Source organism: Lampris incognitus, chromosome 16, assembly GCF_029633865.1.
Source record: "Lampris incognitus isolate fLamInc1 chromosome 16, fLamInc1.hap2, whole genome shotgun sequence".
Lineage (NCBI taxonomy): Eukaryota > Metazoa > Chordata > Actinopteri > Lampriformes > Lampridae > Lampris > Lampris incognitus.
In genome coordinates this window covers 36,557,133-36,570,592 of record NC_079226.1, presented here as the reverse complement: position 1 = coordinate 36,570,592, position 13,460 = coordinate 36,557,133, and the positions used below count along the sequence as shown (strand labels likewise).

Genomic DNA, 13,460 nt, shown 5'->3' with positions numbered 1-13,460 from the left:
TTGATGAAGCTAAGCGTGACAACGTTTACCGACAAATCCAAAACACAAGCGGAGGACATGACACAGGATGCTAAATTTACCGAGTCAAGGAGGGAGTGAAGGGATGAAGAACACAAGGCCCCTCACAGATCTTCTCCCTGATTAGCAGGAGGGGCTAGCTAAACCAGGAGCTCCATCAGCCCACCTCCAAGAGACGGAGAGGACAGAACGTGAATCACTTTAGGGACACCTGACTGCAGGCCTTTCAGAGAATAACTGTAGGAGTTGTATTGTAATTCCTCTGAAGCAATGATGAACCTGTTTGACCCCTCTCTCTTTAGTCACACAGTTCTGTCTTTGTGTACATGATGAAGAGCTGTGTGTGTGCATGTGTGTGTGTGTGTGTGAGAGAGACAGTGAGTTAATACTTGTGTGTCTCCTCCTGGTCCTCCAGTGGAGAACAGTGACTGCTCTGCAATCAGATCCCATCACCTCCAGCATGCCACTGATGTAGCTCTGTACTCTTGACGTCTAACCTTTACCTTTGCACTCCCGTTCCCTTCTTTCCCTCACCCCTTCCTCCTCCCCTCTTCCTTTCCCCTGTCTCTCTCTCCCTTGGACCACGCTAGCGAGGAGTGAAGCCCAAAAAGGTGGTGCATGTTTCTCTAACCTCGGTACAGTGGTAATGCTATGATGAACGTGGTATCCGTGGTAACTGCCGTCCCCCGTCCCCCCGAACCCATCCCCCTGGCTCTGAATGGCCTAGCTGCTGCATGGCAACAGAGCCTCGCCGCCGCCCCGCCTCACCCCAGTCAAACCTCCTCCATTCTCCATTAACCCACAGTTCTGAAAGCTGTTCATTCTCATTGGTAGTAGCAGTTTTTCTGTTTCCATGCCGGTGCGAGATGTGAGATTCTTTCACATAGTCGAGGACAAAGGTCACGCCTTCTACATCCTCCATAGCCGCCCCCACCCACCCCCACACACACTCACATATTTCCTACCACCTGTACATCCGGTTAGTTTCTGTGTCTCCCAGGCTCTCATCTGCCACTCTGCTGTCTGTGCCTTGGGTGGCCTGTAAACACTTCATTTCAAGCTGCTGTATGGGTGGGGTGGGGGGTGGGTGGGGGGGTTCCTCGCGTGGGCTGCACTCGCTGTCCACTGCTCTTTCGCCGTCCTCGGTTCAGTAACCCGCAGACCTGAGCTACGACATGCAGCCTCGCAAATGTGCAATAACGGCTAGAGAGGTCAAGCTCGGTGATGTGAAGGAAGTAGAATCCACCCCATCCCCCCCCCCCCCCCCCCCGCCCACCTCTGCCGGTGGGGGACTTAACACGGAGAGAGCCCAGCTGAGCAGTATAGATTTCCTGCCAGGTCAGCTATGATCAGTGTCATCCTGCGCACTGTTCCTCCTGCAGTCCGTGGACCTCAGGAAATGGGTTTAGTCTGCATCCAAGGACGCTTAGAAACCCTGGTCAGACAGACCAGATCAGACTGATGGCTTTGCACACTGAATGTCACGAGGCCAAGCACTTCAGCGGATGCAGAAGAGAGTGACTCAATATATGCAGGAAAAGTTCTGGATGTTTTCTCCAAGAGCTTAACTCAGAATTTTGATGGAGGGCTACCTAGTCTGTAAAAGGTTCACAGTGGATGGATATTTGGGGTGGCTAGTTATTTATAGGATACTTATACATTTTAGTTGGTGTGGGTTAAGAATTGATCAAATCAGACATTGGCATTTTTTAAAATATTTGAGCTGCAAGAAGTGGGTATTATTTACTTTACAGACACTTGAAAAGGCTTAAGACATTGGCGAAATCCAGACCTGCAAAAAACAAACAAACAACAAACGTTTGTTTTAATCTACAAAGAGTGCCAGATGGGTGGCGCTTACCTCAGAGGATACTTCACATGGCGCTCAGCCCGTCAGTCTCAGGAAACCCATCTAAAGTTATTCTGTGGTGCTTTTCCATCATTGTCTACGCTTTCTGGCATTCGCTGCATTGCTCTGGAGTTAGTACAAATCAAGCGCTCCCTCTTGTTTCCTCGAGTATTTCAGAAATATTGAACCACCACCATTTTGCCAAAAAGACAGTTAAGTAAGCTCTACTGAACCGCTCCTGGTGCTGCTACTGCAGTAATCCAACCCCTCTCTGCCCTGATGGGGGCAGATCTGCAGGGCTAAAGGCCGTGCTCACGTAGGCAGTGGCTCTTCGCTGCATCTGGTGGTGAAGCTGGAACCTGATACAGCCCTACATGTCGTCATCTTTGGCTCCCTCCTACCTCTCTGCCGACAGCCCTCCTCTGGGCGTAGCACTTAGACAGTGTGTGATGGAGAGAGGGAGACAGAGACAGAGAGCGAGAGGGACAGAGAGAGAGACAGAGAGAGAGAGAGCGAGAGAGATAGAGTGAGAGAGACAGATAGAAAGAGAGCGAGACAGAGAGAGAGAGAGCGAGAGAGATAGAGTGAGAGAGACAGCGAGAGAGAGATGGAGAGAGAGACAGACAGAGAGCGAGCAAGAGAGACTGAGAGAGAGCAAGAGAGTGAGAGAGAGTGAGACAGAGAAAGATAGAGTGAGAGAGAGACAGCGAGAGAGTGAGAGAGAGAGAGAGAGAGAGAGAGAGAGAGAGAGCGAGAGAGATAGAGTGAGAGAGAGACAGCGAGAAAGATGGAGAGAGAGACAGAGACAGAGACAGAGAGTGAGCAAGAGAGTGAGAGAGACAGCAAGAGAGAGCGAGCAAGAGAGACAGAGAGAGCAAGAGAGTGAGAGAGTGAGAGAGAGAGTGAGAGAGAGAGAGATGCTGCTCAATTTTTAAACAGGACAGATTTCCCTGAGCTGCTCTGTAATGGATACATGAAAACATGTTTTCCTCTCTGGTCCAGCAGTCTAGTCTGTCTTCTGATTTATCATTATTATAATTATTATTTAATGAAACTTTTATTTACCAGGCAATTTTTTAAATCGCTTTTGCTGTAATCAATTGCTCAGCACCTGTCATGCACACAAAATACAAGATTTACGACTTCCATTGCTGCACCCACATGTTAATTTTCTATGAATTTATTGCACCGTCTCACTTTCCCCCTCAACCTCAGCCAGACTCGTGTCCGTATGTTAACCCACGTGAGTATTTCCCGTGCACAGCTCCGGCCAAACAAGAGTATCCCGCTGAGGTATTCCTCTTAGATGCTTTTCTTCTCCCGCTGAGCTGCTGGCACGGGGAGGCAGATTAACACGGGCTCAGAGACATGTCACGACACCACGCCACACGCCTCTCGGGGTCAGCAGGGCTATTTATTCCTAAATTAGCTTAATAACTGCTTTTTTAGACTAGAGATGCTTTTTGTGATAAAGCTGCTTTCGCGGTGACGATGCATTTTTTTAAAATTTGGAATTTCCTTTAATTTCTTTTGAGTCGCTACGTTGCAAGATGCATAACATTGATGATAAAATGGTAGAAGGAAGTTTGTAGTACTGGTACCCACATACACAATCATATATACATCTTCAGCAGCCCTGTTGTTGTTGTTGTTGTTTTTTTTTTTTGTGCAAATCTCGTTGTAATGAGCCCATAGGAAGGATTAGGGAGGCGTTGCTAGGATACGGGGAAGGCTTGCATGCTTGCATCAATGCTGCTACCAGTTTAACCCGCTCCACCCCAGATGCCTTCCCCTCCATCCTCTGATCCCATCGCCTCCGATCACCCTGCCTCTCTCTTTCCCCTTTTTCTTTTTTCACACAATCCCTGTCACTCTCCCTCTCTCCCCCTCCCCCTCCCTCTGTCTCTCCCCCTCCCCCTCCCTCTGTCTCTCTCCCTCTCCCTCTCTCTCACCCCTCTCTCTCTCCCCCCTCTCCCTCTCCCCCTCTCTCCCTCCCTCTCCCCCCCCCTCTCTCCCCGCCTCTCTCTCTGTCTCTATCTATCTCTGCTCCCCCTCCCTCCCTCTATTGTCGTACTAATAGTGCCCCATTCTCTGTCAACCCCAACAGACACACACACACACACACTCACACACATTCTCAACCACACCAGCCCCCCCCCCCCCACCACCCTTCTCTCATCCACCTATTTGTGCTAGAAAAGTGCAGAAGAGTGGGTGGGCTGCCGGGTTGCCAGGTTGGGGAAGGGGAAGAGCTTGTGCAGTGACATCATTTTATAGCAGGGCATTGGCTCAGCCGGCCCCTCCAAAAAAAAAAAAAAATCACATTAAGAGGAGGGAGGGAGGAGAGAGAGGGAGAGAGAGAGAGAGAGAGGAGGCGATAGAGAGTGAGCGGCGGAGGGGAGTGGGGAGGATTCCTGTGAACGGCGGCTCGTCAGACGCTGTGGCAGCGGGATGCACCGCGTCCTCATCAGAGCAGAAAGGCAGGGAAGCGGCTGAGCGCCATGCTCCAGCACACTGCGCCGAGACGTCCTGGATTATGAAAGAGGCCTGGTGCTGCCTGGCAAGCCAGCGGAAAGGACATAAAAGAGAGGACTATAGCGAGGAGGGGAGGGGAGGGGAGGGGAGGGAGGGAGCCTGGGAAAAGAGCCGCGGCCATTTGCACTGCTGCAGCTTCCCAGCCTGAGCGGAGCCGAGAGCGGCTGTGGTTTCTCTGCTGTCCGTCCATCTGTCTTGCCCGGCCGCGTGTCGGACTGGCTGTCTGTCTGACCTACCTGTCTGTCTGTCTACCTGTCTTGTCTATCTGTCTGTCTGTTCGGCCTAAACCCAGCTTTGGCACTTTGGGGGAATCGAGTACCTTTGCGCGTTTCATCGCCTCGGTGTGTTTGTGCTTGTGTGTGTGTGTGTAACTGTGTGTGTTTATCTTACTGTGACTGTGACTTTGTGTGTGTGTGTGTGTGTGTCTTCTTCTTTTGCAAATATGATGAGACAGACTCCAGCACTCCGGAAGGTACAGCAAAACCATCTGATGCCTCTATCCGTGATGAATGTTGCTCTTGTTGCTGCTGTTGTCCTCCATCCATCCATCCGTCCGTCTGGTCACTGTACCCTGACAGAGCCATCATAGACACCACTGTCCAGGACTAAAACTCCTGCCTCGTTCTGTTAAAGGGCGCAGGGAGGGATTGCTGCTTTGTTACCATGCAAAGACATGTGTGATGTCCCCCTTTGCAGGATAGCGATCCAGGGAGACTCACCCATATATATATATATATATGTGGCTCGTCGTACCATGCCATCTCATCGTTTGTCTCGTCTTTTTTAGTTTTTCTCTTAAGTGTTTGTGGTTGCTGATTCACAGCACCTCTTTACGGTCTTAGTTTACACTTATTGATTTGCCTGCATGACTTTCCATACATTAATATAGCTCGTCGGTGCTTCGCATTTTACCTGGTTTGCATTTTTCCCCATCAGGGAGAAGCGAATTCATTTGCCTCTTTATTGCAGGTCTGCTTGGTAGGTGACACCTAATGTGATTTAGGAATGGGTTGTCATGTTGAATACTGCGGCTTAGCGGGCTGTCAGCACTGATTTGGTGCTGCTGCTGTTAGTTTTGGCTAATTTCTGCTGAATGGTCCAGCGCTAATCCAATAAAGAAAGCTAACTGACCAAGGCTTTGGGTGTGTGACAAAAGAATCAGGGTGCATAGGCAGTAAAGGGGACAGTGGAAGATGAGGAGAGAGAGAGGGGGGGGGCTGTAAGTTGGAAAAACGGATTTAAGGGAATTGCTCAGGGAGGATAAAAAGAGGAGATGGGTCTGTGTACCAGACTTGGTCAAGAAGCCCGTCAGCTGACTCGTAGCGTGCCGTCTGAATCTGCTTGGTATTGCCAGAGTTAGATACTAAACCCGGAGAAGTATATTAAAAATGAGTGCCAAGTATCTCCTGTCCCCTTTCCAAACGTTTAGATGTCATTGTTCTGTGGCGCAAATCCCACCCTTCTGGTACTTCAGGTCGGGTAAACGTCAAGAACTTCCAGTCAGTGTTTGGCCTGAGGCTGGTTAGAAATAAGATGACAAGTGGGAGTTGGTGTGTGTTCCTGCACATGCTTATCCAGGCCATGTGTAGCCTGCTGAATGTCCTACCCCCTTCAGCCTAGCAAGATAATGACCTACCGCGCTCAGCGGGGTTCAGAAACACAGCAGAGTAGAATCGGGATCACGCAGACCGGCTCGCACGAACCAGATCTTCTGTGTCCACAAAGACACAATGAGGCCATTTAGAATGGCACCGGCGGTACCAGTCACCGTGCCCCTGCCGGGTCTGAGGTAATGGACATGTGGGCGTGATTACATGGCCACAGAGACCTTCCAGAATGAGAGAAGAGTAGATCAGATGAAAGAAAGGAATAAAAAGAGGAACGGCAGAACCATATGAGTGGTGTTTTGTGATCTGATGATGGTTTCCCAGTGTAGGACATTGCTAGGTCCTTTAAAGGTCCCATGAAAAAAAATTTTTTTTTCAACAATGTGCACTAGAAATTCACTTAAATATTTTGGTTTAGGGGCATCCGGGTAGCATAGCGGTCTATTCCGTTGCCTACCAACATGGGGATCGGCGGTTCGAATCCCCGTGTTACCTCTGACTTGGTCGGGCGTCCCTACAGACACAATTGGCCGTGTCTGCGGGTGGGAAGCCAGATGTGGGTATGTGTCCTGGTCGCTGCACTAGCGCCTCCTCTGGTCGGCCGGGGTGCCTGTTCGGAGGGGAATAGCGTGATCCTGCCACGCGCTACATCCCCCTGGTGAAACTCCTCACTGTCAGGCGAAAAGAAGTGGCCGGCGACCCCACATGTATGGGACGAGGCATGTGGTAGTCTGCAGCCCTCCCCGGATCGGCAGAGGGGGTTGAGCAGCAACCGGGGACAGCTCGGAAGAGTGGGGTAATTGGCCGGATACAACTGGGGAGAAAAAGGGGAATATATATATTTGGTTTTATATTTGTGCTTATAATTGTAATAATTAACAAAAGTGTCCAATGAATTGGGAGATTGAGAGAAGACGAATGATCTTCTACCGCCAAACTTGAAACTAGCCGTTAGCATATCGCTGTTCACGTTCTTCTAAAGATGCCCAGCCTTTATTGACTGTTAGTCAAATCAGACTCCCTCCCCCCACAACAACCCCCCCCCCACACGTTGCATTTCATTCTAATGGACGTTGCAGCACCGGAGTTTACCGTGCTCGAAATGCTGTTTCATGGGACCTTTAAGGGGGAAAGATGCAGCATCAAGCAGGTTGTTTTGATGGGTTGTCCTCAGAATATGTGGCCAAGAGCCTTACAAGCGAACGCATCCCGTTGAAGTGGTGGAACAAGTCTCTCATGGTGTGCTCTGTGGTTTTTGTAGTTGATCAGAAACGGGGTCTGTTCAGACGAGGTTAGGGTCATTTAGTGACGCCATCAAGTCATCTTGTGCTTTCGTATGCTGATATCCCTTTTTTCTTTCCTTGTTTTTTATCAAGAACTTTACCCTGACTCACTAACCCTGGCTGTTTGTCTGTCTCCTTCCCTTCTCTCTTCACCCTGCCCTTCGCTCTGCTGCCCTTTTCCTCCTCTCTTCCTCATCTGCCATCCTGTCTTTTTCCTCCCCTCTCCTCTCCTCTCCTCTCCTCTCCTCTCCTCTCCTCTCCTCTCCTCTCCTCTCCTCTCCTCTCCTCTCCTCCCCTCTCCTCTCCTCTCCTCTCCTCTACCAGACCACTACCAGAAGGCCCAAGGTGAGCCCAGTCTTATTTCCCAGCAGTCTTATTTCCCAGGGCTTCGTATTTTCACCAGTTTGGCTTAGTCTGTTTTTAATCCGTTTACGCTTGTATTTCTTTAACTCAGTTGTGTGTGTGTGTGTGTGTGTGTGTGTGTGTGTGTGTGTGTGTGTGTGTGTATGCTTTCATGTCTGCATTTTTGTGTGTATATGTATGTGTCTATGTGTGCGTGCAGCTGTGTGTGATGCCAACAGCGTAGTTGCAGTGCATCAACAGATTATCCACCTTATCATAAATCCATTTTGACCTTTCATGTGACGAATGGAACATTTTGGGTTTATCTCACCAACATGTTCCTTACCGACATACTGTAGGTTCATCGCTGATATTTCTTTACACCCCATCAGTATTTACAGCCTCACTAGTGCCAATTTTCTTGACAGTCATTAAAATATCCAAGCATCCTGTGCTCTTTTCCTTCTGTCTTCTCCACTGTCATTTGGATGAATTGGGATTTCCATTGTTGCGCTTGCTTTTATGTATCATTTATGTATCATTTGCACATTCTCCCTTGGTTATATTTCAGTTCTTTTGTTGCAGTTCCAACCTGTGTGATGTTGTCGAGGGCTTGTCTTTGGCTGTATTTTTTATTTATTTTTTCCTGTGATCTATTAAGATTCCACTTCGTCTTCGTGTCTATTTTATCCGGTCCCTTACCTCCCTCTTTTTGCCCTCCTCAGCCCAGCCGACCTGCAGGGGCCAGCGCCGCCTCCAAGGCGGCTGCCTCAGGGTCGGCATCCGCCTCGGCCGGAGAGATGAGCAGCAGTGAGCCCAGCACCCCGGCCCAGACCCCCCTGGCCCCCCCTGTTATCCCCACCCTGCACTCTCCAGGGGTCCCTCCACCTCCTGTCCCCAGCAAGGTCAGAACCGGGGAACGTTATGGTTTACACTTTAGGGATTTAGTCTTACTCAGCATAATTTAGTTACTTGGAGACGCTTGATATTGACCACAGCAAATTAAAGTGTATACAAGGGACAACAATGTGGGTTGTTTCATGTCCAGTAATAATGTGCAACTGTTTTCACCTTATGTTATTAGAGATGCACCAATACTGATATTGGTATCGGATATTAGCCCGATACCGGGCTAAAATGGAGTGTTGGAATTGGAAATTTCACCAAGACTAAAACGCAATGCAAAATCAATGAGTAACTTGTCAAAAATAAAAGCAAAATGGTTTGACTTGGCATTTTTGGCACATGGAAGTTTGTATTTCTTTAATGATGGAAAAAACTATCTCACCTATTTTGCACGATGAACCCAAAGTAATAGTCTAAGTCTGCACTGCTGAGCACAGGTAATGGATATCGCTGCTTGTTATCGGCTGAAACTTGAATATTCATATTTCTGAATCGATATCCGCAGTGAAAAAATGATATTGCTGCATCCCAATATGTTATTTTCTTTGAACTGAATTGAAGAACAAAGTAATTTTTGTTTTAAAATGAGCTCTTATTGACAGAATGGTCTTAACTCAAATCCTTTTTTCCTTCGATTACTTCTTTAACATGTAGTAAATGACAGTCGGCATCTTGTGTCAGACCTCAGGGCTGATAATCAGTCTCACCCATGTTTTCTCAGGAGGATGTCACCATGGAAACGCAGGTGCGGTGGCTGGGGCGCACTTGATTTTGAAGTGTTGTTTTTCTTTCACACTAACATCTTGAAACTCAAGGGTGTGACCGTCTTTTAATTGGTTCTGGTGTGTATTTGTGTGTGTTTGCATTGGCGGGTATAACATATTATTTTGCAAGGATTTCGCTAAAGGTAAGGTTTTGCCTGTGTGTGGTTTGTTATGTAAGCCTAGGAGGTGTTCTCACGCTGAGGTTGAAACACTCACTGATGTGCACAGAGATGAGACGTGTTCTTCCACAAAACAAAAAAGCTTTAGATTTGTCCCGTTACCTTTGTTATCCAGTGACGTTTAGATGTTGAAGCCAGGAGATGGAACAACTTTGTACACTCCAACATCCTGTTTGCTATTACAAAAGCGATAAAAAAAAAATCTAAAGGAGGCAATAAAGGAAGAAAAGAATGAAAGAGGTCGGATGTAACGGAACAGATCTAAAGGTTTCCACAGGCATGTTAGATTTACTTCATTTTCTGATATGTGATTAGTCCTGCTACAACCAGAGCCCAGTAACAACGTGTGTTCAACCTGTCTGACTTCTACTCTCTCTCTCTCTCTCTCTCTCTCTCTCACACCCATCACTCATCCCACCATCTCTCCTCCGTTCTTCCGTCCTATCTCCTTCCGCTACTGCCAATCTCTTATTTTGGAATCAAACTCTCCGAGCTCTTTCCATCTCTCTCCATCTTTTTATCATCTTCCTGTTGCCTCTTCTCACTCATCTAACCCCTCATCCGCCCTCCGCTTTTCACTTCTCGTTATCTCTGCCATTCCTCTGGCACCTCCGCCCCTTACCTCATGTCCGGTTAGGAGGAGGAGGCACTGCGTGCCCAAGTGAAAGACCTGGAGGAGAAACTGGAGACACTGAGGATGAAGCGGACTGAGGACAAGGCCAAGCTGAAGGAGCTGGAGAAACACAAGATCCAGCTGGAGCAGCTCCAGGAGTGGAGGACCAAGATGCAGGAGCAGCAGGCTGAGTTGCAGAAGCAACTCAAAGAGGCCAAGAAGGTAAAGAGGGAGGGAGGGTGGAAGAGAGGGAGAGTTAAATGGATGGATGGTGGAAAGTTTAGGAGATGGATGGAGGAATGAATGGTGGAATTGATGGACATTAAGATGGATGTATGGCTGAATGGGAGAATAGCTGGGTCAGTGGATTAGTAGAAGAATGGCAGATGGAAGGATATGTAAATAGCAGATGAAAGGAGGAGTTGATGAATACTTGGCTGGACAGTTCAATCAGTGGATGGATGGATTGATAAATGGATAGGTAGTTTGTCAGGTAGATGGTTAGATTGTAAAAGGATGGGTGGTTGGATTGATGGTTGGTTAGACGTACTGTATACTTGGTGGATGTGTGAGAAGATGGACTGATGAACGAATAAAGGAAGGAATGAATGGGTGAGGTGAATGATATTTAGGTTGATGGATTGGTGGTTTGTTGGGTGGTTGAGTCAAAATGTGTTGGATGAGCAATGGATGTGTGGGCAAGCAAATAAAGGGCTGGTGAATGCTTTGGCACATGGATGGGTTGATGGATGACAGATGAATAGAATTTAAATGAAAATATAACTATTAGCCATGTAATATAGACAAATGAATGGGTAGACAAATGAAGATGGGGCAAATTCAGACATCTTAAGATGTAAGATGGATGGATAGTTGGATGACAAACAGAGCCAGCACAGCTGTCAACTTTGAATATAGAAAAACAATCTTGACTCTCAGAAGGCAGGCATCAAAGGGATCTCCCCCCCTTTGTAATCCTCACCTTCTGGTCGTAACACCTCAACTCCACAAAACACAGACCCACAGTAGTCCAGGAGGGTAGCACAAACATCTCTTAAGGCTTCATCGGAAGAAAGATTGCCTCCAAATTTTGTAGGAGGCCAAAGAGGCCCTGGAGGCCAAGGAGCACTACATGGAGGAGATGGCTGACACAGCGGATGCCATAGAGATGGCCACCCTGGACAAGGAGATGGCAGAGGAGAGAGCAGAGTCTCTGCAGCAGGAGGCGGACTCCCTAAAGGAGAGGGTGGATGAGCTCACCATGGACCTGGAGATCCTCAAACATGAGATCGAGGAGAAAGGTAGTAGTTTTGTTTGACGTAAACGATTTTTTTAAAGGTTGTCAATCAAGGAACAACTCTTATTTTTCTTGGTAATGGAAAAAATGATATTGCTGGGTCATGCTAAAAGGCATTGCCTTTTTATCCACTGTTTACATAGCAGAAGTAAATGAAACTTTCAATCCATAAAAGCCATCTTAAAAATCTGTATCGCATTGAATGAAAAGAGTCTCTATACCAAGTCCAGTTGCACTCAATTCATTTCCTTTGGATACCATTTATGTAATTGAAATTATGGCCAGGCTGTCTTCGATTTGGCAAGGCAAACTCATAAATCCTTTTTATTTCCTTTGGCCTGGTACATGGTTTGAAAGAAAAGCTCTTTTCTTTTATTTCATGCCCTGCTGTGTAGAAGTATCCCATTTTGTAGACATTACACAGCTGACTCCATTTTCACGGGTCCTCTCCAGGCTCAGATGGAGCTGCTTCTAGTTACCATGTCAAGCAGCTGGAAGAACAAAATGGCAGACTGAAGGAAGCGCTGGTCCGGTATGTTTTTGTTTTTTTTTTCCACAAATTTTTATTTCAACTTGCTTGCAAGCTAAAATAGAAGTGTGAAACAATTACACAACAGCAAGACCTGGTGTTTAGAGAGTGCAACCTCCTAGTACACAGTACACATGAAACCTGCTCCAGGAACTCTTCCTGGCTGCTCCTGTGATTTGCCCAGCTGCTAAAATCTATTTTTATTTTATTTATTTATTTGGGACGGCATAGTGGCCCAGTGGTTAACGCTATCGCCTCACAGCAAGAAGGTCCGGGGTTCAAACCCCGGGGTTGTCATCCCAGGTGGTCCTCTGTCAGGAGTTTGCATGTTCTCCCCGTGTCTGTGGTGGGTTTTCTCCAGGTGCTCTAGTTTCCCCCACCATCAACAAGAAACATGCATGTTAGGGTTAATACTCCTGTCTGTGCCCCTGAGCGAGGCAGTGGGAAAAGAACTGGAGTTGGTCCCCCGGTGCTGCATGAAGCAGCAGCCCACTGCTCTTAGCTACACAGATCACAGCTAGGATGGGTTGATTTGCAGTAACTGAATTTCCCCAAGGGGATTAATGAAGAAAACTTAGATATTTATCATTTATTCAGCCAGTCAGCTAATATTGAGATAAAGAATCTCAGTATGTAAATTTCCACCTCAATATTATATTATCGTACTCTGACTTATAGGTTTATATGTGATGTGATGATTGAAACACAAAATTACTGTGTGCGTTTTATAGACAATTTTGTAGTCAGTTCTCTAAATATGGGACGATCAGACACTGGACTGAATTGGATTCAATGAGGTGGACTGGACTGTGTCTAGTAGCAGGTGTGTGCACGTGTGTCACAAACACGTGTGCCCATTGATGTTGCGGATTATAACATATTACGTGATGGTATCCATTTATAACGTTTCTCCACGTGGCCAGGATGCGGGACCTGTCGGCATCGGAAAAGCAGGAACATGTGAAGTTGCAGAAGCAGATGGAGAAGAAGAACGTGGAGCTGGACACGCTGAGGGGTCAGAGAGAGAAACTCCAGGAGGAAGTGAAGCTGGCGGAGAGGACCATCGATGAGCTCAAAGAACAGGTCAGATCTGAAACCACATTACTGTATTGTCAACTGGCGGTGCGCACCAGACATTGTGATTGGCTGAGGGCTGACTTTACACTAACCACAGAAGAGACACGATGCAAATCAAGTTAATGGAAATACCATGTTGAAAATTAGGAATTCAACTATGCAGTCCCAGTCCCACAGATATCTTCAGAGGTGCATCATACCAAATTGCGGCCACCAGATTATGAAGCATACAGTGGATATAAAACGCTACACACCCCTGTTAAAATGGCAGGTTTTTGTGATGTAAAAAAATGAAACCAACATAAATCATGTCAGAACTTTTCCTTTTTTTTTCTTTTTTTTTCTATTGCAACCTATAGAAATAAAGTGGAAAACAATCAGAAACATTTTAGGGAAAAAAAGAAAAATGCAAAACTTACAGTAACCTGGTTGTATAAGTGTGCACACCCTTTTATAATTGG

The 13,460-nt window shown here is 47.1% G+C and overlaps 1 protein-coding gene across 1 annotated transcript in view; it reads left to right on the top strand.

Moving 5' to 3' along the window:
* The window catches only part of dctn1b (dynactin 1b), a 66,967-nt gene that overhangs the window by 27,814 nt on the left and 25,693 nt on the right, over positions 1 to 13,460 (top strand). Inside the window, exons 6-10 of the mRNA XM_056295233.1 lie at positions 8,360 to 8,539; positions 10,121 to 10,318; positions 11,193 to 11,397; positions 11,847 to 11,925; positions 12,846 to 13,005. Coding sequence (XP_056151208.1) covers positions 8,360 to 8,539; positions 10,121 to 10,318; positions 11,193 to 11,397; positions 11,847 to 11,925; positions 12,846 to 13,005 — 822 coding nt within the window. The remainder of the gene's footprint in view (positions 1 to 8,359; positions 8,540 to 10,120; positions 10,319 to 11,192; positions 11,398 to 11,846; positions 11,926 to 12,845; positions 13,006 to 13,460) is intronic.